The 22719-nt window shown below is 41.6% G+C and overlaps 1 protein-coding gene across 1 annotated transcript in view; it reads left to right on the top strand.

The window, feature by feature from the left end:
* LOC137342612 (pituitary tumor-transforming gene 1 protein-interacting protein-like) overlaps positions 1-22719 on the top strand; it is a 78342-nt gene that overhangs the window by 9418 nt on the left and 46205 nt on the right. Inside the window, exons 2-4 of the mRNA XM_068006635.1 lie at positions 3185-3237; positions 5507-5615; positions 16688-16817. Coding sequence (XP_067862736.1) covers positions 3185-3237; positions 5507-5615; positions 16688-16817 — 292 coding nt within the window. The remainder of the gene's footprint in view (positions 1-3184; positions 3238-5506; positions 5616-16687; positions 16818-22719) is intronic.

The following is a 22719-nucleotide window of genomic DNA, read 5'->3' as shown; positions in this document are numbered from 1 at the left end:
GCCCCGTCGCCTCCACCCACACCCTCTGCACGCCCACCACCACCACCACCACCTTCTCTGGGCAATGGGTTGACAATAATGCTAGCTTTGTCACCAACACCCACATCCGAGAATGAACAAAAAAAAAATTGAAGGAATACTGTCAAAATATGACTAAATGTCGCAGAAAACCTCTCCATTGCGTGGGAAGTGGCGGGGATGGAGGAGAGTGTTCGTTCCAAGTCTGAGACTTAAGGCTCTGTCACCTTCTGTATCGGTTGCAGTGGAGTGACACCAAAATTACCTCTGTGCACTGCTATCCCATATTTATATTATCTTTTGTTTCCGCTCTCCTGTTGGCCTGTTTGTGATTGATTTGGAAAATTGAGACCCTAGCTCTCTGTTTTCCAAAAGGCCTCCAATGGGTTTATAATAGACTAACAGACAAAGAACAATATAGATAGTTTTTTTTTGAGTTACAGGCCTGGAAACAGATGTTGAGCTTTCCCAATAAATATATATTGATGATGCAATTTTATGTCATATGCCAAACATGCTGATGTGCTGAAGTAGCTTTGCATGTTTAGCAGCTCAGCTGCAGGATTGTTTGTTCCAGTGGCAGAAGGCGAGACCCACAGTGGGTCTACGTTGCTGCTGGGTCTTGGCACACCAACATGTTTTATCTTTAGAGTGCTGCTGACTACAGGGAAACCTGCACATTAACGATCAACATCACTCGCAAAGTGTGAAAGTGGCTATTTTCCAAGCAGGTTTATCTTTGCACTGTTACATTAATCAACAATTCACAGGGTTCTGCAAATAGATTTACTAGTGAAACAGTTAGAAATGTATTCATTTGTTTTCCAAATGCGACAGTGCTTTCAGCTCAATAAATGAGTTTTGTTTTGCATCTGGCTTTGTTGTACCTGATTGAGAAATGTTTAATGGGAGACAAAACTGAAAAAAAAATGTACCAGCGATGCTTTCAATTACTTGGAGTGTAAGTCATTTGCAATAAAGGGCTACGAGTGTAATGAGTAAAACAATAACTGTGTCTATCATTAAAAAAGACTGACTGGCTCAAATGAAAGAATACAGATTTTAAGAACAGCTACAGGTTGATATTTTCACTTATGAAAACATCAATTCTAGTAACTGGTAGAAGGAAGGGATTCCAAAATTTTGCAGTATTTGCCAGATATTGTATTCAAATTACACAACCATCATTAAATGTAAACCATTAAGAATTAATTGTAAACAGAAGAGAGCCTTCAAATGTGAAGTTTCCTAGTCTGGTATTGTTTCTTTCATTGAACCATTTGTTGGAATCATTTGATTTGAGTGAAGGAGCCCACAGTGATTTAATTTGTGTATTTGTTCTAGGGTGGGCAACCGTACAGAAAATGTTATCTTAACGAAGAGCCCTAAGGAAGGATATACTTGCCTTAGAGGCAATGCAACGAAGGTTCACCAGATTAAGAACATAAGAAACAGGAGCAGGAGTAGGTCATACGGTCCCTCGAGCCTGCTCCGCCATTCAATCAGATCATGGCTGATCTTCAACTTCAACACCACTTTCCTACCCGTTCCCCATATCCCTTGATTCCCCGAGTCCAAAAATCTATCTATCTCAGCCTTGAATATACTCGACGACTCAGCATCCACAGTCCTCTGGGGTAGAGAATTCCAAAGATTCACAACTCTCTGACTGAGGAAATGCCTCCTCATCTCAGTCTTAAATGGCTGATCCCTTATTCTGCGACTGTGCCCTCTAGTTCTAGTATCTCCAGCCAGGGGAAACAACCTCTGAACCTCTACCCTGTCAAGCCCCCACAGAATCTTATATGTTTCAATGAGATCACCTCTGATTCTTCTAAATTCCAGAGAGAATAGGCCCATTCTACTCAACCTCGTCTCATAGGACAACCCTCTCATCCCAGCAATTAATCTAGTGAACCTTCATTGCACTGCTTCTAAGGCACGTATATCCTTCCTTAGATAAGGAGACCAAAGCTCTTCGCAGTACTGTAGGTGAGATCTTACCAAAGCCCTGTACAATTGTAGTAAGACTTCCTTACATTTTGTACTCCAACCCCCTTGCAATAAAGGCCAACATGTCATTTGCCTTCCTAATTGCTTGCTGTACCTGCATGCTAACTTTGTGTTTCTTGTACCAGGATACCCAAGTCTCTCTGGACACCAACATATAATAGTTTCTCACCATTTAAAAAATATTCTGTTTTTCTATTCTTCCTACTGAAGTGAATAACCTCACATTTCCCCACATTATACTCCATCTGCCACCTTCTTGCCCACTCACTTAACCTGTCTATATCCCTTTGCAGAGTCTTTGTGTCCTCCTCACAGCTTACTTTCCCACCTAGCTTTGTATCGTATTGATTGCTGGGATGAGAAGGTTGTCCTATGAGGAGAAATTGAGTAGAGAGCTTGACAGGGTAGATTCGGAGAGGCTGTTTCCCCAAGCTGGAGAGTCTAGAACCAGGGAGTATATGGGGATCGGGCAGGAAGGTGGAGTTGAGGTTGAAGATCAGCCATGATCTTATTAAATGGTGGAGCATGCTCAAGGGGTCGTATGACCTTCTGCGGCTTCTATCTCTTATGTTCTTATATAGACTGGGCCTATGCTTACATTGAAATATAGAACATTCTGAGAGGGCTTAATAGGATAGTTGCTGAGAAGTTGTTTCCCCTGGCTGGAGAGTGTAGAACTAGGGGGCATAGTCTCAGGATAAGGGGTCGTCTATTTAGGACCGAGATGAGGAGGCATTTCTTCACTCAGGGTTATGAATCTTTGGAATTCTCTACCTCAGCGGGCTGTGGATACTCAGTTGTTGAGTATGTTCAAGACTGAGATCGATAGATTTTTGGACACTAAGGGAATCAAGGGATATGGGGATAGGGCAGGAAAGTGGAGTTGAGGTTGAAGATCAGCCACGATCTGATTGAATGGTGGCGCAGGCTCAAGAGGCCATATAGCCTACTCCTGCTCCTATTTCTTATATTCTTAAGTGTTTTTACAATACAGCTCAGACCCTGTGGATATCCATTGCTGTTGTTTGTACAGATACTTGTTCTTTGAGCATTACCCTAAATCCTTTTTTGTTCTAGGTTTTGAACAACTAAAGAGAAAGAGAAAAAAGTTGTACCTTCTACAGCTAACTTTTTGATTTGTTTATTTGTATAGATTGCTCGGATTTTACAAATACATCTTGTGAAGAGTGCTTGGCAAATGTCAATGTAAGTATGACAATTTTATCATGATTTATGGAGGAATGTCCTAGAATTTATAGTTTGAGTATTTACTCACCTTGTGTGAGGAAAAAATAATTCACTTCTTTAGCTATGTGAAAACCTACATTAGCACCAGATAACAGAGTGTTCAGCTTCTTCCAGACAAGGCTCCAAACATGGTCAAGTATATAGAACAGAGTGTATTTAGCAATAACGATGTCAGTACTGTTGCATTCTTTTGCTCAGCTCATAAAGTTGACCTCAGGGTGGGAGGCACTACAACAGCACTTTCCCACAGCCCAGGATTGTTACACCGTGTATAACAATGCTTGTTTAATCAGTTAATTTCAGTTTTGAAAATCAGATTCCCCAGACCACAAATAGCCACTGCAACTTGCAGGACATTAATTGGCTTTGAAGTGGCAAATATTTAGAGTTAGTATCTTATAAGATGCCAAGCATTTAATTTTAATTTTAAATGTGGCAGTTTGACTTTCCTGTAGCAGTAATTTCGATGCACTGTATTACATTCTTCTGCACAATTGTTTTAAATTTACTTTATTTTGTTATCTGTAAAAGTTGGTTTCTTCAGCGAATGTTCTTTATCTCAAACAAATACTCCTTTATGAACAATAAGAATTTTTTTTTTAAGAAAGGAAATGCCTATTAATCACAGTGTCATTGATTTCATTGAACCTGCCATAGCCACCCAATTTTTGACAGCTGGATTAGCTGTCATTGTGCTAGATGGAGATCATCTGTTTACTTTTGATGCACACAGCTGAATGTAAACAGATGACTCCCATCAATCACTGTGATGTCTTAGAATTTAGGTGCAAGTTTGTAGGATTTTACCAGCTTTCGCAGTATTTGCATCAGTGGAAAAGGCTAATGGTTTCAGCATCACTCCTGCTTTTATTCAATCCTTCTCGTGTTTATAAGGCACATTTTATTCAAGTATACTAGTTGATTTGACCACGATTTTAGAAACAATTTTATGGTTGTCCTCCATTAAGAGACACAGGTGCAGAAAATCCCATCATTACCTATCCAAAGTTTCTCTGCCAATAGGCTTGAAACCCAGCCTTGCAAGCATCCTATAATACACAAATGTAAATTCCTTCAATGCCTGAAGTGAGGTTGCAAAATTAGTATAATTACAAATGGATTTGGGGAAGTTTTGGGCTGAGGATTTGCATTTGTTAAGAATCTTGTTGGTACTATGCAAGCTCACTCCATTTAGGACCTTTAAGCATCTCCATTCATTTGTTTTGGCCGTCATCTTTTTAAACAGAGATTAGATTTGTAAGAACCTAGGTTTGATACATTCTTTTGCATCTTAAAGAAGAACACATCTGTTCAGCAAAACTTCAAGTGAACTCGAACAGGAGCGTTCGAGCATTTTTCCATTTGGGCCACACAGGTGCATATCACTGAGCATCAGGGACATCATGTAAAGTTTAAATCCATGTTTCCATTGACTTGCACATATCTCACGTTTCTAGTACTTGCAACAGCCCTTTCCTAACCTTAAGGCCCCACAAAATTCAAACATGACAAACCAGCAAATTAAAAAAAAATAAGTGCAAATAAGACTGGGTTGCCTGGGCTTTCAGAGCTGAACTGTTAGGGGTTGGAGCCACATGGCCCATGGGCTACAGTTTGGACACCTCTGAACTAGTGTACCACTATTTTTAACACTATTATCTTTTGAGATATGTAAATAAGATTGTTCTTCATGGAATAAACCATTTTAGTAAATCTTAACACTGCAGTTCACGAAAATAAAATGTGGACAATATGGGAGTGCATTCTTAGATTTTTTTTTTAAAAAGGCTATACACCATAAATCTAGTCACAATTTAAAGTTTAGGATTCCAAACTTAACAGGTTAATACATTGTAGAGAAGATTGAATATTGAACAGAAACTGTTAATAAAAGTACTGCATTAATACTGAAACTAATTTTTGAGCTGTATAATGCTAGTTCTCAGCATCATTTCTAATTATTGCCTAGTAAAATCCCTGATGTGACTTGGAAGTTTTGTGTTTTTTAAAAAATCATTATTTAACTTTAAAACAGTGGTAGATTTTGAGGATATAGCTTTGAAACAGTAATTTGAACCTGAGGCACAGATCCAAGTAGGCTTATATTGCAGAGTGGAGCTAACACAGCAATTGTGCTCATAAAAATCTGTGCATTTCGCTGGGCCATTATTGTGAGCATTTTGGATAGTTTTAGTTTTAACACACACTTTAAAATCTTGTCTTTCAGTGTCTGTGGTGTTTCGTTGACCAACGTTGTATGAAGTACCCCGTTCAAAGTATAATTCCCCCGAATTCAATATGTCCTTTGCGCCAAGCTCGCTGGGGAATTTGCTGGGGTAAGAGCGTAACATATATTTTGCACTAAATATCCAAATATTTAGTAAGACTTTAAACTGCATGCAATTTAAAAGTGGAATGAGGTATTTTATATTGTAAACATGATCTTCTTCCTGGGTTAGACATAATGATTGTCCCTGTTCCTGTCCAACACCATCTGAAGTGTAATTAAACTGTAGGGGTAGCAATCTGAATTGTTCAAGGTAGTATGGTTCCTTCGGACCAGCATTCAGAGGGATGCAAAGGTCTGGTGGTGAAGAAGCTACAAGAAATCATGATGTATCTTATTACGGCTACTCTGGTATTTGCAAGGTTCCAAGATAGTATGTTTTGGGTAAGGGTTTTTATTTCAACTAGGATTTGTAGTTTTAAATTTGTTCTTAATGTGGGCGTCACTGGCAAGGCCGGCATTTATTGTCCATCCTAGTTGCCCCGAGAATGTGGTGGTGAGCCGCCGCCTTGAACCACTGCAGTCCATGTGATGAGGGTGGTCTCGCAAGGCTTCTTCTTTGTAGCAATTTGATACAACTGAGTGGCTTGCTAGGTCACTTCAGAGGGACAACCACATTGGTGTCGGACCGGAGTCACGTACAGACAGACAGGATAAGGACGGCAGGTTTCCTTCCTTAAAGGACATAAAGGAACCAGTTGGGTTTTTATGATAATTCGATAGTTTCATGGTCACTTTCACTACTACCAATTTTTTTCTTAATTACAAATTTTTTTAAAAACTGAAAAATTCTCAAACTATCATGTTCTCTGGATTAATTATCAAGGCCTCGACATTACTAGTCCAGTAAGATAACCACCACACTACTGTATTAGTATTACTTTATTTGTAAATATTTTGTCAAGAGTATGATGTATCATTACATAAGTACTTAAGGTAATGAGGAAGACGTGCTTGGACTCTTTTGCAGAGTCTCTTCTAGTGTTAGAAAACTGGATTAGGATTTTTACAGATAATTAGCATTAAATTAAGGGAAAAAGAAATTTTATGGTGGAGTTGTTTAGACTTTGGCATTTCAGCTCTGGTATCTGGGTTCAAATCAAGCCCAGAATGATGGGATGCAAAATTCCTCTACTTCCACCTCCGTAACATTGCCCGTCTCCGCCAATGCCCCAGTTCACTTGACTATTCCAATGCTCTCCTGGCTGGCCTGCCACCTTGCAACCTCTGTCTTGAGCTAATCTAAAACACTGCTGCCCGTACCTTAACTCGCATGAAGGCTCGTTCACCCCTCACCCCTGTGCTCGCTGACCTACATTGGCAACGCCTCGATTTTAAAATTACCATCCTTGTTTTCAAATCCCTCCATGGCCTCGCCCCTCCTGCGCCAGCCCGACAGTCCTCCACGATATCTCTTTATGTGGCTCGAGGGGCCGATTGGCCTACTCCTGCTCCAATTTCTTATGTTCTTATTTCTTATGATCTCTGCGCTCCTCCAATTCTGGCCTCTTGCACACCCCCTATTTTTTTCGCTCCACCATTGGCGGCCGTGCCTTCAGCTCTGGCATTCTCTCCCTAAACCTCTCTACATCGCTACCTCTCTCTCCTCCTTTAAGATGCTCCTTAACCTGTCCTAATATCTCTTTATGTGGCTCGATGTTAAATTTTGTTTGCTAACGCTCCTGTGGAGCGCCTTGGGATGTTTTACCAGGATAAAGGCGCTACATAAATGCAAGTTGTTGTAGTCATTGCTGGTGTTAAGGGTTCCCCATAACCAGTTCATATTTGGACAAGCCCACAGCATAAAACTGTCGTAAATGTGTCTACGTATGTATCTATATATGTATGTATATAATCTCTATCTGTCTACATTTAAGGACGGGCGTCCCTCCCTGCCTCGCCCTGCCCGTCCCTCCCCGCCTCGTCCTGCCCGTCCCTCCCCAGAGATAAACGGGTTTCATCCAGTAGCCATTTCAGACGCATGGTTGTAAAGTGACCAAGATTGGGAACTAAATATTCCAAGGTACATCAAGTTTATAAAAGACAGGCAGAATGGAAAAGGAGGGGGTGTAGCCTTAATAATAAAGGGTGACATATGGACAGTGGTGAGAAAGGATCTTGGCTCAGAAGATCAGGAAGTAGAATCAGTATGGGTGGAAATAAGAAATAACAAGGGGCAGAAAACACTCGTCGGAGTAGTTTATAGGCCCCCTAACAGTAGCTGCACGTTGGGCAAAGCATTAATCATGAAATAATAGGAGCTTGTAACAAAGGTAATGCAGTAACCATGGGGGACTTTAATCTTCATATAGACTGGGCAAATCAAATTGGCAATGGTAGTTTGAAGGACGAGTTCATGGCATGCATTCGAGATAGTTTCCTGGATCAATACGTCATGGAACCAACCAGGGAACAGGCTATTTTAGATCTTGGACTGTGTAATGAGACAGGGTTAATTAGTAATCTCACAGTAAGGGACCTCTGGGGAAGAGTGATGACAATATGATAGAATTTCCCATTGAGTTTGAGAATGACGTACTTAAGTCCGAAACTAGAATCTTAACTTAAATAAAGCCAATTATATCGGTATGAGGAGCGAGTTGGCTATGGTAGATTGGGAAATTAAATTAAAGGGTCTGACGGTTGAAAAGCAATGGCAAACATTTAAAGAAATATTTCAATATTCTCAACAAATATACATTCCATTGAGAAATAAAAACTCCACAGGAAAAGTGATCCACCCATGGCTAACTGAAGAAGTTAAGGATAGTATTAGATTAAAAGAAGAGGCCTATAATGTTGTCAAGAATAGTAGTAAGCCTGAGGATTGGGAGAGTTTTAGAAACCAGCAAAAAACGACCAAAAAATTGATAAAAATGGAGAAAATAGAATATGAAAGTAAACTAGCAAGAAATATAAAAATGGATTGTAAGAGCTTCGACAAGTATGTAAAAAGGAAGAGAGCAGCAAAAATAAACGTTGGTCCCCTAGAGGCTGAGACAGGACAAATTATAATGCAGAATCAGTAAGTGGCAGATGCGTTAAACAAATATTTTGTATCTGTCTTCACAGTAGAAGACACATAAAGCATACCAGAAATAGTGGGGAATCAAGGGCTAATGAGAGTGAGGAACTTAAAGTAATTATTATCAGTAGAGGAAAAGTACTTGAGAAACTAATGGGACTAAAAGCCGACAAATCCCCTGGACCTGATAGCCGACATCCGAGGATTCTAAAAGAGGTGACTGCAGAGATAGTGGATGCATTGGTTATGATCTTCCAAAATTCCCTAGATTCTAGAATGATCCCAGCAGATTGGAAGGTAGTAAATGTAACCTTGCTATTCAAGAAAGGAGGTAGAGAGAAAACGGTGAACTTCAGGCCAGTTAGCCTGACATCAGTTGTCGGGAAAATGCTGGAATCCATTGTTAAGGCAGTTGTAACAGGGCACTTAGAACATCATATGATTATGATGTTCTAAGTGCCCTGTTACAACTCGGATTACGCTGAGAGACTCTGCCGTCGTACCTCTCGCGCACTCCGCAACCATCTCATACACCAACTCTGCAGCAGACGCCGCAACCTGGAAACTAAGATAGAGTCCATACTCTCAACCTGTACTCAGGACGCAGCAGACCAGCTACGAGATACCGCCAAACAGACGAGGCAACGGAACTACGCTGCCTACATGAAAACCAAGAGCAGGAAGCTTGAGAAACTCGGCATCACCACCAGCATCGACCAAGCTTCCCCTGGAACCACGGTTGCAACCACAGGGAAGTCTATCGTCAATTTGTCCGACCACACCCTTCAACCAGACGAAATCGAAGTTCTCAGCCGAGGGCTCAATTTCTGCCTCACTACCAAAATGGACCCCATTAGTCTCGCGGCGGACACAGAGGAATTCATCAGGAGAATGAGGCTCCAGGAATTCTTCCACAAACCCCAAAATTCCAGCAGCGAACCCAATGAGACAATCAACGATCCGGAACAGCAGACAGAGGGATCTGTGGTACAGCAACCGAAGAGGAAAGAATCAAACTGGACTCCTCCGGAGGGTCGCTGCCCTCCGCTTGACATGTATGCTTAAGCTGTCAGGAAATGCATCAATGCCAGATTCATCAGCCGCACTCAGAAGACAGTCCAGAATGTCACCCGAGCACAACGCAACGCCATCAACGCTCTCAAGACCAACCGCAACATCGTCATCAAACCAGCGGACAAAGGAGGAGCCATCGTCGTACAGAACAGAACGGACTATTGCAAAGAAGCATACCGACAACTGGACAACCAGGAACACTACAGACGGTTACCCGCAGATCCGACCAAAGAACACACCCACCAGCTCAACAAACTGATCAAGACCTTCGATCCAGACCTTCAAAGCATCCTACGCGCTCTCATCCCACGTTCTCCCCGTGTGGGAGACTTCTACTGCCTCCCAAAGATACACAAAGCCAACACACCCGGACGTCCTATCGTATCAGGCAACGGAACCCTGTGTGAGAACCTCTCTGGATACATCGAGGGCATCCTGAAACCCATCGTACAGGGAACCCCCAGCTTCTGTCGCGACACTACAGACTTCCTACAAAAACTCAGTACCCACGGACCAGTTGAACCAGGAACACTTCTCACCACGATGGACGTCTCGGCACTCTACACCAGTATCCCCCACGATGACGGCATCGATGCGACAGCATCAATACTCAACACCAACAACAGCCAATCTCCAGACGCCATCCTACAACTCATCCGCTTCATCCTGGATCACAATGTCTTCACCTTCGATAACCAGTTCTTTACCCAAACACACGGAACAGCCATGGGGACCAAATTCGCACCCCAATACGCCAACATTTTCATGCACAAGTTCGAGCAGTACTTCTTCACTGCACAGGACCTCCAACCAACGCTATATACCAGATACATCGACGACATTTTCTTTCTATGGACCCACGGCGAAGAATCACTAAAGAGACTACACGATAACATTAACAAGTTCCATCCCACCATCAAGCTCACCATGGACTACTCTTCAGAATCAGTTTCTTTCTTGGACACACGAATCTCCATCAAAGACGGGCACCTCAGCACCTCACTCTACCGCAAGCCCACGGACAACCTCACGATGCTCCACTTTTCCAGCTTCCACCCTAACCATGTCAAAGAGGCCATCCCCTATGGACAGGCCCTGCGAATACACAGGGTCTGCTCAGACGAGGAGGAACGCGATGGACACCTACAGACGCTGAAAGTCGCCCTCGTAAGAACGGGATATGACGTTCGACTCATCGATCGACAGTTCCAACGGGCCACAGCGAAAAATCGCATAGACCTCCTCAGAAGACTAACACGGGACGCAACCAACAGAGTACCCTTCGTCGTCCAGTACTTCCCCGGAGCGGAGAAACTACGCCATGTTCTCCGCAGCATTCAACATGTCATCAATGACGACGAACACCTCGCTATGGCCATCCCCACACCTCCACCACTCGCCTTTAAACAGCCACCCAACCTCAAACAGACCATCGTTCGCAGCAAATTACCCAGCTTTCAGGAGAACAGCGTCCACGACACCACACAACCCTGCCACGGTAACCTCTGCAAGACATGCCAGATCATCGACACAGATACCCCCATCACACGAGAGAACACCACCCACCAGGTGCATGGTTCATACTCCTGTGACTCGGCCAACGTGGTCTACCTCATACGTTGCAGGAAAGGATGCCCCATAGCATGGTACATTGGCGAGACCATGCAGACGCTGCGACAACGGATGAACGGACACCGCGCAACAATCGCCAGACAGGAGGGTTCCCTCCCAGTCGGGGAACACTTCAGCAGTCAAGGACATTCAGCCACCGACCTTCGGGTAAGCGTACTCCAAGGCGACCTTCGAGACACACGACAATGCAAAATCGTCGAGCAGAAATTGATAGCCAAGTTCCGCACCCATAAGGACGGCCTCAACCGGGATCTTGGGTTCATGTCACGCTACACGTAACCCCACCAGCGAACAAAAGTTAACTGTTTTTAATATAACGGGTCAATTGCTGTCTTTTCCTTCCGGATGTTTCTATATTTCTGCCTCTTTTTTTTTTGTTCTGGCCGTTTGTATATTCGGTGGCCCTGTAGGTAACACCTATCTGTCTGAACACTTTGGTTGCCTTGGCAACGGGCAGTTGAAAAGACTATCTGTAATCACCAGGTATTGCTCTGTGATTTATAAATGCGAGAGGTTCGAGGATTTCTTGACATTCACCTGAGGAAGGAGGAAGCCTCCGAAAGCTTGTGAATTTTAAAATAAAATTGTTGGACTATAACTTGGTGTTGTAAAATTGTTTACAATTGTCAACCCCAGTCCATCACCGGCATCTCCACATCACATCATATGATTAGGCAGAGTCATCATGGTTTTGTGAAAGGGAAATCGTGTTTGACAAATTTTAGTCGAGTTTTTTGATGATGTAACTCGCAGTGTAGATAAAGGGGAACCAGTGGATGTAGTATATTTGGATTTTCAAAAGGCATTCGATAAGGTGCCACGTAAAAGGTTGTTATGCAAGATAAAGGCTCATGGTGTTGGGGGTAATATATTAGCATGGATAGAGGTTTGGTTAACAGACAGAAAACAGAGAGTAGGGATAAACGGGTCATTTTCAGGTTGGCAGGCTGTAAGTAGTGGGGTACCGCAAGGATCGGTGCTTGGGCCTCAGCTATTTACGATCTATATTAATAACTTGGATGAAGGGTAGTGTATCCAAGAGTAGTGTATCCAAGTTTGCTGACGATACAAAGCTAGGTGGGAAAGTAAGCTGTGAGGAGGACACTTTGGTCGGAAGAATAGAAAAACAGAATATTTTTTAAATGGTGAGAAACAATTAAATGTTGGTGTCCAGAGAGACTTGGGTGTCCTAGTACAAGAAACTCAAAAAGGTAGCATGCAGGTACAGCAAGCAATTAGGAAGGCAAATAGCATGTTGGCCTTTATTCCAAGGGGGCTGAAGTTTAAGCGTAAGGAAGTCTTACTACAATTGCACAGAGCTTTGGTGAGACCTCAGCTGGAGTACTGCGTTAAATTTTGGACTCCTTATCTAAGGAAGGATATATTTGTCGAAGAGGCAGTGCACCGAAGGTTCATTAGATTAATTGCTGGGATGCGAGGATTGTCCTATGAGGAGAGGTTGAGTAGAATGGGCCTATACTCTCTGGAGTTTAGAACAATGAGAGGTGATCTCATTGAAACTTATAAGATTTTGAGGGGTCTTCACATGGTAGAGGCTGAGAGATTGTTTCCCCTGGCTGGAGATACTAGAACTAGAGGGCATAGTCGCAGGATATGGGGTCGGCCATTTAGGACTGAGCTAAGGAGGCATTTCTTCACTCGAGAGTTGTGAATCTTTGGAATTCTCTACCCCAGAGGGCTGTGGATGCTGAGTCATTGAGTATATTCAAGGCTGAGAAAGATAAATTTTTACACTCTAGGGGAATCAAGGTTTGTGGGGATCGGACAGGAAAGTGGAGTTGAGGTCGAAGGTCAGCCATGATCTGATTGAATGGTGGAGCAGACTTGAGGGGCTGTATGGACTACGCTTGCTCCTATTTCTTATGTTCCCCTCCCCCCCCCCCCCCTTATATGGAGCTCAGGCAGGGTGGGCTGATTGCGAGAACTTACCAGCTGGTGACCTGCATCTCCTTTGCAGTCACTTAAATCAGTCAATTAAAATTTTGCATGCTCCAGGGAGCTGTAGTGACTGATAGGAGTGGCTGTTTGAGCACAGGAAGTTTGGAATGTCTGATTTCACTGGCTGCAAAAGACAAGCAGGCTGCCAGATGCCACATTCTGGCAAAAAGCCTGCCCAGCCCAAGGCAAAGACAATTATCTCAGATGGGACGAGCATTCAATATTCTCCTCCTCAAAGTTGGTATCTTTGTTAGTCTTTGTGGAGACTGTTAGATGAAGCTGATTAGATTATATACTGGAGATTAGGCCTACTTCATTCATTGAACATAGTCAAATATTGACAATTAAAACTTCCTTCCAGCTTATTCCTCAATTCTCTGTGGTATGGTTAGAACTGTGCATATGCACTATCTCCTCTCAAGAATCTGAGGATGTGATTAATACAAGATCCTACAATTTAGCTGAGTGGGGAGGGAACCCTGGTGCTAAATCTCTTATTGGCCTACCCTGCACGCAGCATTACAGATTATGTTAGGAGTCCAAGGAAGAGAAATGTGCAGGGGAACTCATTCTGTTGTATAGTGAAATATGAGGAGTAAAGTTTGAGGATTCAGAGCTATTTTTCACTTTGTAGGCAGCAATATAAATAGTCTCCCAGATTTTAGGCATACAGCAGGATGTCAGATAAATGTCCAATACTGCAGCCGAGATTCAAAATATATTGAAACATTTTTGTTTCTAAAGCTCGTGCTCAGTAAAAGTTCAAGTTATTGCTTTTTAAAGTTTTAAATCTTGCCTCATAAAAGGTTTCAAGATAAACATTTGCCTGAGGAAGGAGAAAATCTCCGAAAGCTTGTGAATTTAAAATAAAATTGCTGGACTATAACTTGGTGTTGTAAAATTGTTTACAATTGTCAACCCCAGTCCATCACCGGCATCTCCACATCATAAAAGGTATTCATAGTTTGATAAGTTCTACTAATCAACACCTTTCTGACTGTGTTGTGATCTAAATACAATTGAGAATGGAAAAAATTGTGTATGTATTCACATTTATTCCCGATCACCTAAAAACCATGTGGCACTTCAGAGCAATGCTACTTCCTGATACTTTAAAAGGACTTCAGAAACAATGTCCAGAAACCCTGTAAAATATTGCACATTGACCTTGTAGATTGGTCCTGCTGCAATTCTTGAAGCATTTTAAATTCAATCCTCCATACTGTTTGGAAGTAATACAGCAGCAAGCGTGTGTTTTGTCACCAGGCTGAAAGGAAAATAAAAGGGTTTTTTCCTCCCATTTGTGCATCTTTTTGTATAAACTGTGGAAGGATCAGATAATGGCACAGCTTAGTCTAGGGCTGGAATAAAAACTGTAGTAAGAGGGAATTAGCTTGTGCAATCGACCAAATGACCGTGGCAAGCCACTTGAATACAGAAGAAATTGTGTTGCTCAGGACAAGCGGGCAGTTTTAAAATAAACTAATGTACTGTTCTTGTCTTTTTTTTTCTTTGGATTACCTATTTAATCCAGTAATAAGTATGCAATGGAGCACATCAGTAAAATCACTTTTGCAAAATATTTTTGCTAATAAATACGGGAATGCACTGGGTGGCAGCACTGCACTGCAATATACAAAATCAAGCCTGTAGTCTTAGAAATGTTTTTTCCATTACAGTCTCTGTTCGCTGCTCTTATTTAACCTCTACAAAATAGGTTTCTGAGGCTTTTAATAATACGGTGTCTTCCTCAATAGACTCAGTTGGATCCCTTTGGGTCAGAACAGAGGGCAACAAAAAATGTCAGTATTTTCAGCTTGATGGACATGTTTTTAAATGTGGGAAAACTGCAGAAATGTTAGGTTGTTTGAAGGAGCTTTCTTTTTAGTGTGGACCTGATTTAAAAATGGGCCAATGAAATAATTCTCTATAAATTTTGTTGCACATTTCAAAATGAAAATGTTAGCATAATGTATTTACAAACTGATCTTGCTCGTTTCCAAAGTTTGGGAGAAGGAGACAGACCTTCAAGTGCACCATATACTATGACAAAAATAAGTAGAAAGTGCTAGAAGCACACAGCATCTGAAAGTGAAAGATAAGTTAATATTTCATAATGACCCTTTCAGATGTTGTTTTGTCTAGTCTCCATTTTCAGATTTTCATTTCAGATGTCCGTAATTTGGGATTTTTAAAAACTATACAAATTAGCACAGGTGGAGCTTACAATATTCAGTATGTGGAGCATTGTAAAGTGAGATTTGGGCTTGTGCTTGAAATGGTTCCCCCCTCTCAGCCTCTTCAGTTGGGAAAGTGGTGAGTACAGCTCTAGTATTTCAGACTACAGTAAGGGGAGGAAATTGGAGGAACAGTATCCTGAGGCCACTTTTGTGTGTCTTCTAACAGTTGATTCAGAGGAATGTTGGGAGAGACCTGAAGTAGGTTGGCTGAGTATTGTCTCAGAAGTGAAAGTGTATTATTAGGCAGAGTTTATTTTAAAAAAAACTTTTCTAACGGGCTCTTAAATTGACGTTTTTTAAAAATGTGGTAATTTTCAAGAAATAAAGGAAACTTTACTCGCGTTCGTGATCTGGTAATACTACAGTTTTTGCTTTTGGAACCAAAAGTGAGTCCAATTCTCCATTGCTTTAGTGGATGGGACGCGAAGACTTTTGGAGGAACAAATGGTACTATAAGCAAATCTCAGAACTGCTTTTGCATATTTAAAATGGAGCTTTGGTTTCACCTTTTTGCTCAGTATTTTAAAAGTGAAACAAAGCAGATTCAAGAATCTTGTCCTTTTTGTCTTCTCACTCGACAGACTTCTTTTACCTGAAATAAGCATTTATTGTAAGTTGGTTTCTTATACCTAGTTTATGGAACTCCAAATACCTGGTAATGGAAGAAACTGTCGTATTAGCCGTCCAGTTACTACTGTCTGATCATTCAGATTATTTTCCTTCTGGCTTAATGTTTAAACTGTTAAATGAGTCTCCTGACCATATTAAAATTAAGGCAATGGAGAAAGCAGAGGGAAATGTATACACATAGCAACATGCAGACTATATACTTCTCCTGACCTGCCCTCTCCGTGGATGTGTGCGTTGGTTTGTTTTCATTCTAACCCTTTTTCCTTCCCCTCCCTTCCACAATATTCCAGTTCTATGGCTGAACATAAATAGAGTGTGAGTTCATGAGAATCCTGCTAAATATGATGGCAGGCACAGCCATAAACCAAAGTAGGATCAACTTGATTTTATTGAAGTCAGTAAAGAAAATGACGTCAACAGCAGATACTATAATGGAAAGCATGATGAAGTACTGAAAACAAAATGCTGGAGCCTATGAAGAGTGGTGATCAACAGTGGTGTATAATGACTAAGATACTGAGTTACACTCTTTAATTCTGCTAATCTTTTATTTTTCTGCAGTGAACTTTGAATTCTTGATCATTACAATGTCTGTAGTTGGAGGACTCATACTGCTGCCTTTGGTATGTTGCTGCTGTTATTGCTGTTGCAAGAAGAAAGTATGTCGCTGTTGCAAGAAGAAATCCCACGGGTAATTGTCTTTTTAGAAATATTCTGAGCATGTACTGTAGTCTAGTCTGAGGCAATGACAGCTCTCCAAAACCACAGGTCTCATTTAAGAACATTAAGCTGGAGCACAAATGCCTACATATTGTATACTGTAAAAAAAATATATACATTAAGCCAATGGGCAGCATATGAATTTATTTTTCAGGCTAATCAACTTTGAAAGACATAGGATGATGTCAGTTTTGTGAACCAGACTTGCTAATTTAATGTTGATAGACCAAACTAAGTGAAACTGCTGATGACCTATTTTTCATAATAGGATTATATCCACACCATGTAACAACCACCCACCCCCCACCCCCCAAAACACAGGGCTCGTATTACAAAACTGAAATGGAGTTTATAAGCCTTTTAAATAGTCAGTTTTTGTGAGGGATGCTTATTGAATCATAGAAAGGTTACAGCACGGAAGGAGGCCATTCAGCCCTTCGAGTCCGTGCTGGCTCTATGCAAGAGCAATCCAGCTAGTCCCACTCCCCTGCCCTATCCATGTAGCTCTGCAAATTTTTTCCTTTCAAGTACTTATTCAGTTCCCTTTTGAAGGCCATGATTGAATCTGCCTCCACCATCCCCTCTGGCAGTGCATTCCAAATCCTAACCACTCGCTGAGTAAAAAAAAGTTATTCCTCATGTCATCTTTGGTTCTTTTGCCAGTCACCTTAAATCTATGTCCTTTGGTTCTTGACCCTTCTGCCAGTGGGGACAGTTTCTCTCCCTCTACTCTGTCTAGACCCTTCGTGATTTTGAATACATCTATCAAATCTCCTCTCAACCTTCTCTGTTCCAAGGAGAACAACCCCAGCTTCTCCAATCTATCCTCGTAACTAAAGTCCCTCATCCCTGGAATCATTCAAGTAAATCTCTTCTGCACCCTTTCTAAGGCTTTCACATCCTTCTTAAAGTGCGGTGCCTAGAACTGGACACAATACTCCAATTGTGGCCCAACCACTGTTTTTTAAAGGTTCATCATGACTTCCTTGCTTTTGTACTCTATGCCTTTATTTATAAAGCTCAGGATCCCGTATGCTTTTTTAACCGTATTCTCAACCTGTCCTGCCAACGATTTGTGTACATATACCCCCAGATCTCTCTGTTTCTGTTCCCCTTTTAGAATTGTGCCCTTTAGTTTATATTGCCTCTCCTCATTCTTCCTACCAAAATGTATCACTTCGAATTTTTCTGCATTAATTTTCATCTGCCTCGTGTCCGCCCATGTCACCATGTCCTCTTGAAGCCTATCACTATTCTCCTCACTGTTCACTACACTTCCAAAACTAGGAGGGGAAAATGGTAAGAGAAAGACTTGAGTAAAATGTCATCTGCAAACTTGGAAATTGTGCCCTGTACACCTAAGTCCAAGTCATTAATATATATCAAGAAAAGCAGTGGTCCTAGCACCGACCCATAAGGAACACCACTGTACACTTTCTTCTAGTTCGAAAAACGACCGTTCACCACTACATTCTGCTTTCTGTTACTTAGCCAATTCTGTATCCATACTGGTATTCCCCTTTTATTCCATGGGCTTCAATCTTGATGACAATCCTATTATGCAGCACTTTATCAAATGCCTTTTGAAACTCCATATACATCACATCAGCTGCATTGCCCTCACATACCCTCTCTGTTACCTCATGAAAAAACTCTATCAAGTTAGTTAAACACGATTTGCCTTTAACAAATTATTGAAATGTCTAATTTCATCAGATAAGCCAAATAAGGTCATTTCAATATTTTTGTTGTTTGAAATGTCACAAAATCATAAGATTCTGTGTATATACATTTTGGAGTCGATAAAGTTAGTAAGTAACCAGTTGAGCAGTTTTTACTTTCTTTGGCTGTGTGATAGTTTAATTGCATGTCCAATATAGCACTAGAACAACAAATATGTACTACTGAAATCCATAGAGCAGCGAGGTGCTGGTCCAGTGCACATTACCAAGATTTTGTGTGTACAAATTAAGTAGCTCAGTTGGGCCTAAAATGAGCAGTTAAGTGGTCTCGTGAGTTGCTTTACCAGTGGGTTGAAGATAAAAACTGGTGGGTGAATCATCTGGGGCCAGTTAGAAAACAGCATCAGCTAGTATTCGAGCTCTTACCAATCCTCATTCAGGTGTAGCAATTCAAATGAGGAACTTAAAACTAGGAGGGGAAAATGGTAAGAGAAAGACTTGAGTAAAATTACCCCTCACCAGAACTGTGGTCCAGCAATTGTTTCTGGAGGTTAAATCATTTTGGATTTTTTTCCCCTTTTGTCAGTTGCTGATTCTGTAACTTGCTCAATTTGAGTTTTTTTTCTGCATCATTCAGCTTTCTCTAGTTTCCTTAATTGGCTCAAATGGAAAGAACAGTACATTCTTTAAATGCAATTTCCTGCCACTTCTTGGCAAAGATCTTGTATGCTTTCCTCAGATTTCTTCCAATAGCTATTCATCTTAATTGAAGAAAGCCAAGAGGGCTCTGTAGCTGTAACCTAGTTTCAGAAGTAGAGCAGACCTACCATGCAGCATTGCCTGCCTCCAGTCCTGCTGCTGCTGAAATCCTATTCACCTTTTGTCACCTCCGAGGCTTGATTTACTTAAGTGCACTTCTTGCCAGCCTCCTGAGATCTGCCCTTCATAAATCGCAACTTGTCTAAAACTTCACCACTGGCATCTTATCCCCAGTAAATCCTGCTGCTCATCACCACTGTCATCACATAGCTTATTGCCTTCCTATTCCCCAAAGCATCCATTTCAGAACCCTTATCCTTATTTACAAATCCCTCCATGGCCCCCCTTCCCTACCTGCTTCAACCATGTTCCAGCATACCCCCTTAACTCTTCTAGCTTTAGCCTCCTTTGCATTCCCCCTTGGGACAAAGCCATTAGCCATCTTAGCCCAACATCTTAGCCCCCCCCCCCCTCATCTTGCTACCCCTCTCTCTTCCTTCAATAGTCTCCTTAAAACCTACCTCTTAGATCTTACTTTGTCACCGCTTCTAACCCTTGCCTCACCACTGCTCGTTGTCTTTTTTTACCCCACCTGTGTGAAGTGGTCTGGGATGTTTCATTATATTAAGTGCACTTTAAAGGTACAACTTAGAATCATAGGTTACAGCAAGGAAGGAAGCCATTCGGCCTATCGAATCCGTGGCGGCTCTATGCAAGAGCAATCCAGCTAGTCCCACTCCTCCATCCTATCCCTGTGGCCCTGCAAATTTTTTCCTTTCAAATAAGAACAAAAGAAATAAGAGCAGGGGTAGGTGATACGGCCCCTCGAGCTTGCTCCGCCATTCATTCAGATCATGGCGGATCTTCAAACTCAACTCCACTTTCCCGCCTGATCCCCATATCCCTTGATTCCCCTAGAGTCCAAAAATCTATCCATCTCAGCCTTGAATATATTCAATGACTCAGCATCGACAGTTCTCTGGAGTAGAGAATTCCAAAGATTCACAACCCTCTGCATGAAGAAATCCCTCCTCATCTCAGTCTTGAATGGCAGACCCCATATCCTGTGACTATGCCCCCTAGTTCTAGACTCTCCAGCCAGGGGAAACAATCTCTCAGCATCTACCCTGTCAAGCCCCCTAATAATCTTTTATGTTTCAATGAGATCACCTCTTATTCTTCTAAACTCCAGAGAGTATAGGCCCATTCTACTCAACTTCTTCTCATAGTACAACCCTCTTATCCCAGGAATTAATCTAGTGAACCTTCGTTGTATCGCCTCCAAGGTAAGTATATCCTTCCTTAGATAAAGAGAACAAAACTACACGCAATACTCCAGGTGAGGTCTCACTAAAGCCCTGTACAACTGAAGTAAGACTTCCTTACTCTTGTACTCCAACCCCCTTGCAGTAAAGACCAACATGCCGTTTGCTTTCCTAATTGCCTGCTGTACCTGCATACTAACTTTTTGTGTTACTTGTATGAGGACACCCAAATCTCTCTGAACACCAACATTTAATAGTTTCTCACCATTTAAAAAATATTCTGTTTTTCTATTCTTCCTACCAAAGTGAATAACCTCACATTTCCCTACATTATACTCCATCTGCCACCTTCTTGCCCAATCACTTAATCTGTCTATATCCCTTTGCAGGCTCTTTGTGTCCTCACAGATAACTTTCCCTCCTAGCTTTGTATCGTCAGCAAACTTGGATGCATTGCACTCGGTCGCTTCATCTAAGTCATTAATATAGATTGTAAATAGCTGAGGCCCAAGCACTGATCCCTGCAGCACCCCACTAATTACAGCCTGCCAACCTGAAAATGATCCATTTATCCCTACTCTCTGTTTTCTATCCGTTAACCAATCATCTATCCATGCTAATATATTACCCCTTACCCCATGAGCCCTTACCTTGTGTAACAACCTTTTGTGTGGCACCTTATTGAATGCCTTTTGAAAATCCAAATGTACTACATCCACTAGTTCCCCTTTATCTACCCTGCTAGTTCCATCCTCAAAAAAACTCTAATAAATTTATCAATCTTGATTTCCCTTTCATAAAACCATGTTGACTCTGCCTAATCATATGATGTTCTAAGTGCACTCTTACCACTTCCTTAATAATGGATTCCAGCATTTTACCAACGACCGATGTCAGGCCAACTGACCTGTAGTTCCCTGTTTTCTCTCTCCCTCCCTTGAATAGTGGGGTTACATTTGCTACCTTCCAGTCTACTGGGACCATTCCTGAATCTAGAGAATTTTGGAAGATCATATCCAATGCATCCACTATCTCTGCAGCCACCTCTTTTAGAACCCTAGGATGTAGGCCATCAGATGCAGGGGATTTGATGGTTGTTAGTCCTGTTATTTTGTCCTGTACTTTTTCTGTTGTGGTGTTAATTGTTTTAAGTCCCTCACTCTCATTTACCCCTTGGTTCCCCACTATTTTCAGTGTGCTTTTTGTGTCTCCTACTGTGAAGACAGATACAAAATATTTGTTTAACGCATTTGCCATTTCCTGATTTCCCCATTATAATTTCTCCTGTCTCGGCCTCTAAGGGACCAACGTTTACTTTTGCTACTCTCTTCCTTTTTACATATTTGTAGAAGCTCTTACAATCTGTTTTTATATTTCTTGCTAATTTACTTTCATATTCTATTTTCTCCCTTTTAATCAACTTTTTGGTCGTTCTTTGATGGTTTCTAAAACTCTCCCAATCCCCAGGCTTATTACTCTTCTTAGCAACATTATAGGCCTCTTCTTTCAATCTAATACTCACCTTAACTTCTTTAGTTAGCCACGGGTGCATCACTTTTCCCGTGGAGTTTTTATTTCTCAATGGACTGTATACTTGTTGAGAATATAGAAATATTTCTTTAAATGTTTGCCATTGCTTTTCAACTGTCAAACCCTGTTTATCCATTACCCTTTTGAAGGCCATGATTGAATCTGCCTCCACCTCCCCCTCGGGCAGTGCATTCCAGATCACAACCACTCACTGTGTATCACCTCATATCACCTTTGGTTCTTTTGCCAATAACCTTAAATCTATGTCCTCTGGTTCTTGACTTTTCTGCCAATGGGAACAGTTCCTCTCTATCTACTCTGTCTAGACCCTTTATGATTTTGAATACCTCTATCAAATCTCCTTTTGACCTTCTCTGTTCCAAGGAGACCAACCCCAGCTTCTCCAGTCTATCTGCGTAAATAAAGTCCCTCATCCCTGGAATAATTCTAGTAAATCTCTTCTGCACTCTCTCTATGGCCTTCACATCTTTCTTAAAGTTCTGTGCCCAAAACTGGACTCTACTTCAGTTGTTGCGAATCAGTGTCTTATAAGGGTTCATCATGACTTCCTGGAAAGAGCAGGGGAGTGGGACTAATTGGATAGCTCTTTCCAAGAGCCGGCACAGGCATGGGCCAA

This window comes from Heptranchias perlo, chromosome 2 (genome assembly GCF_035084215.1).
Source record: "Heptranchias perlo isolate sHepPer1 chromosome 2, sHepPer1.hap1, whole genome shotgun sequence".
In the NCBI taxonomy this organism is placed as follows: domain Eukaryota; kingdom Metazoa; phylum Chordata; class Chondrichthyes; order Hexanchiformes; family Hexanchidae; genus Heptranchias; species Heptranchias perlo.
Note: the sequence above shows the minus strand (reverse complement) of the source record. Positions and strands in the feature narration are given on the sequence as shown.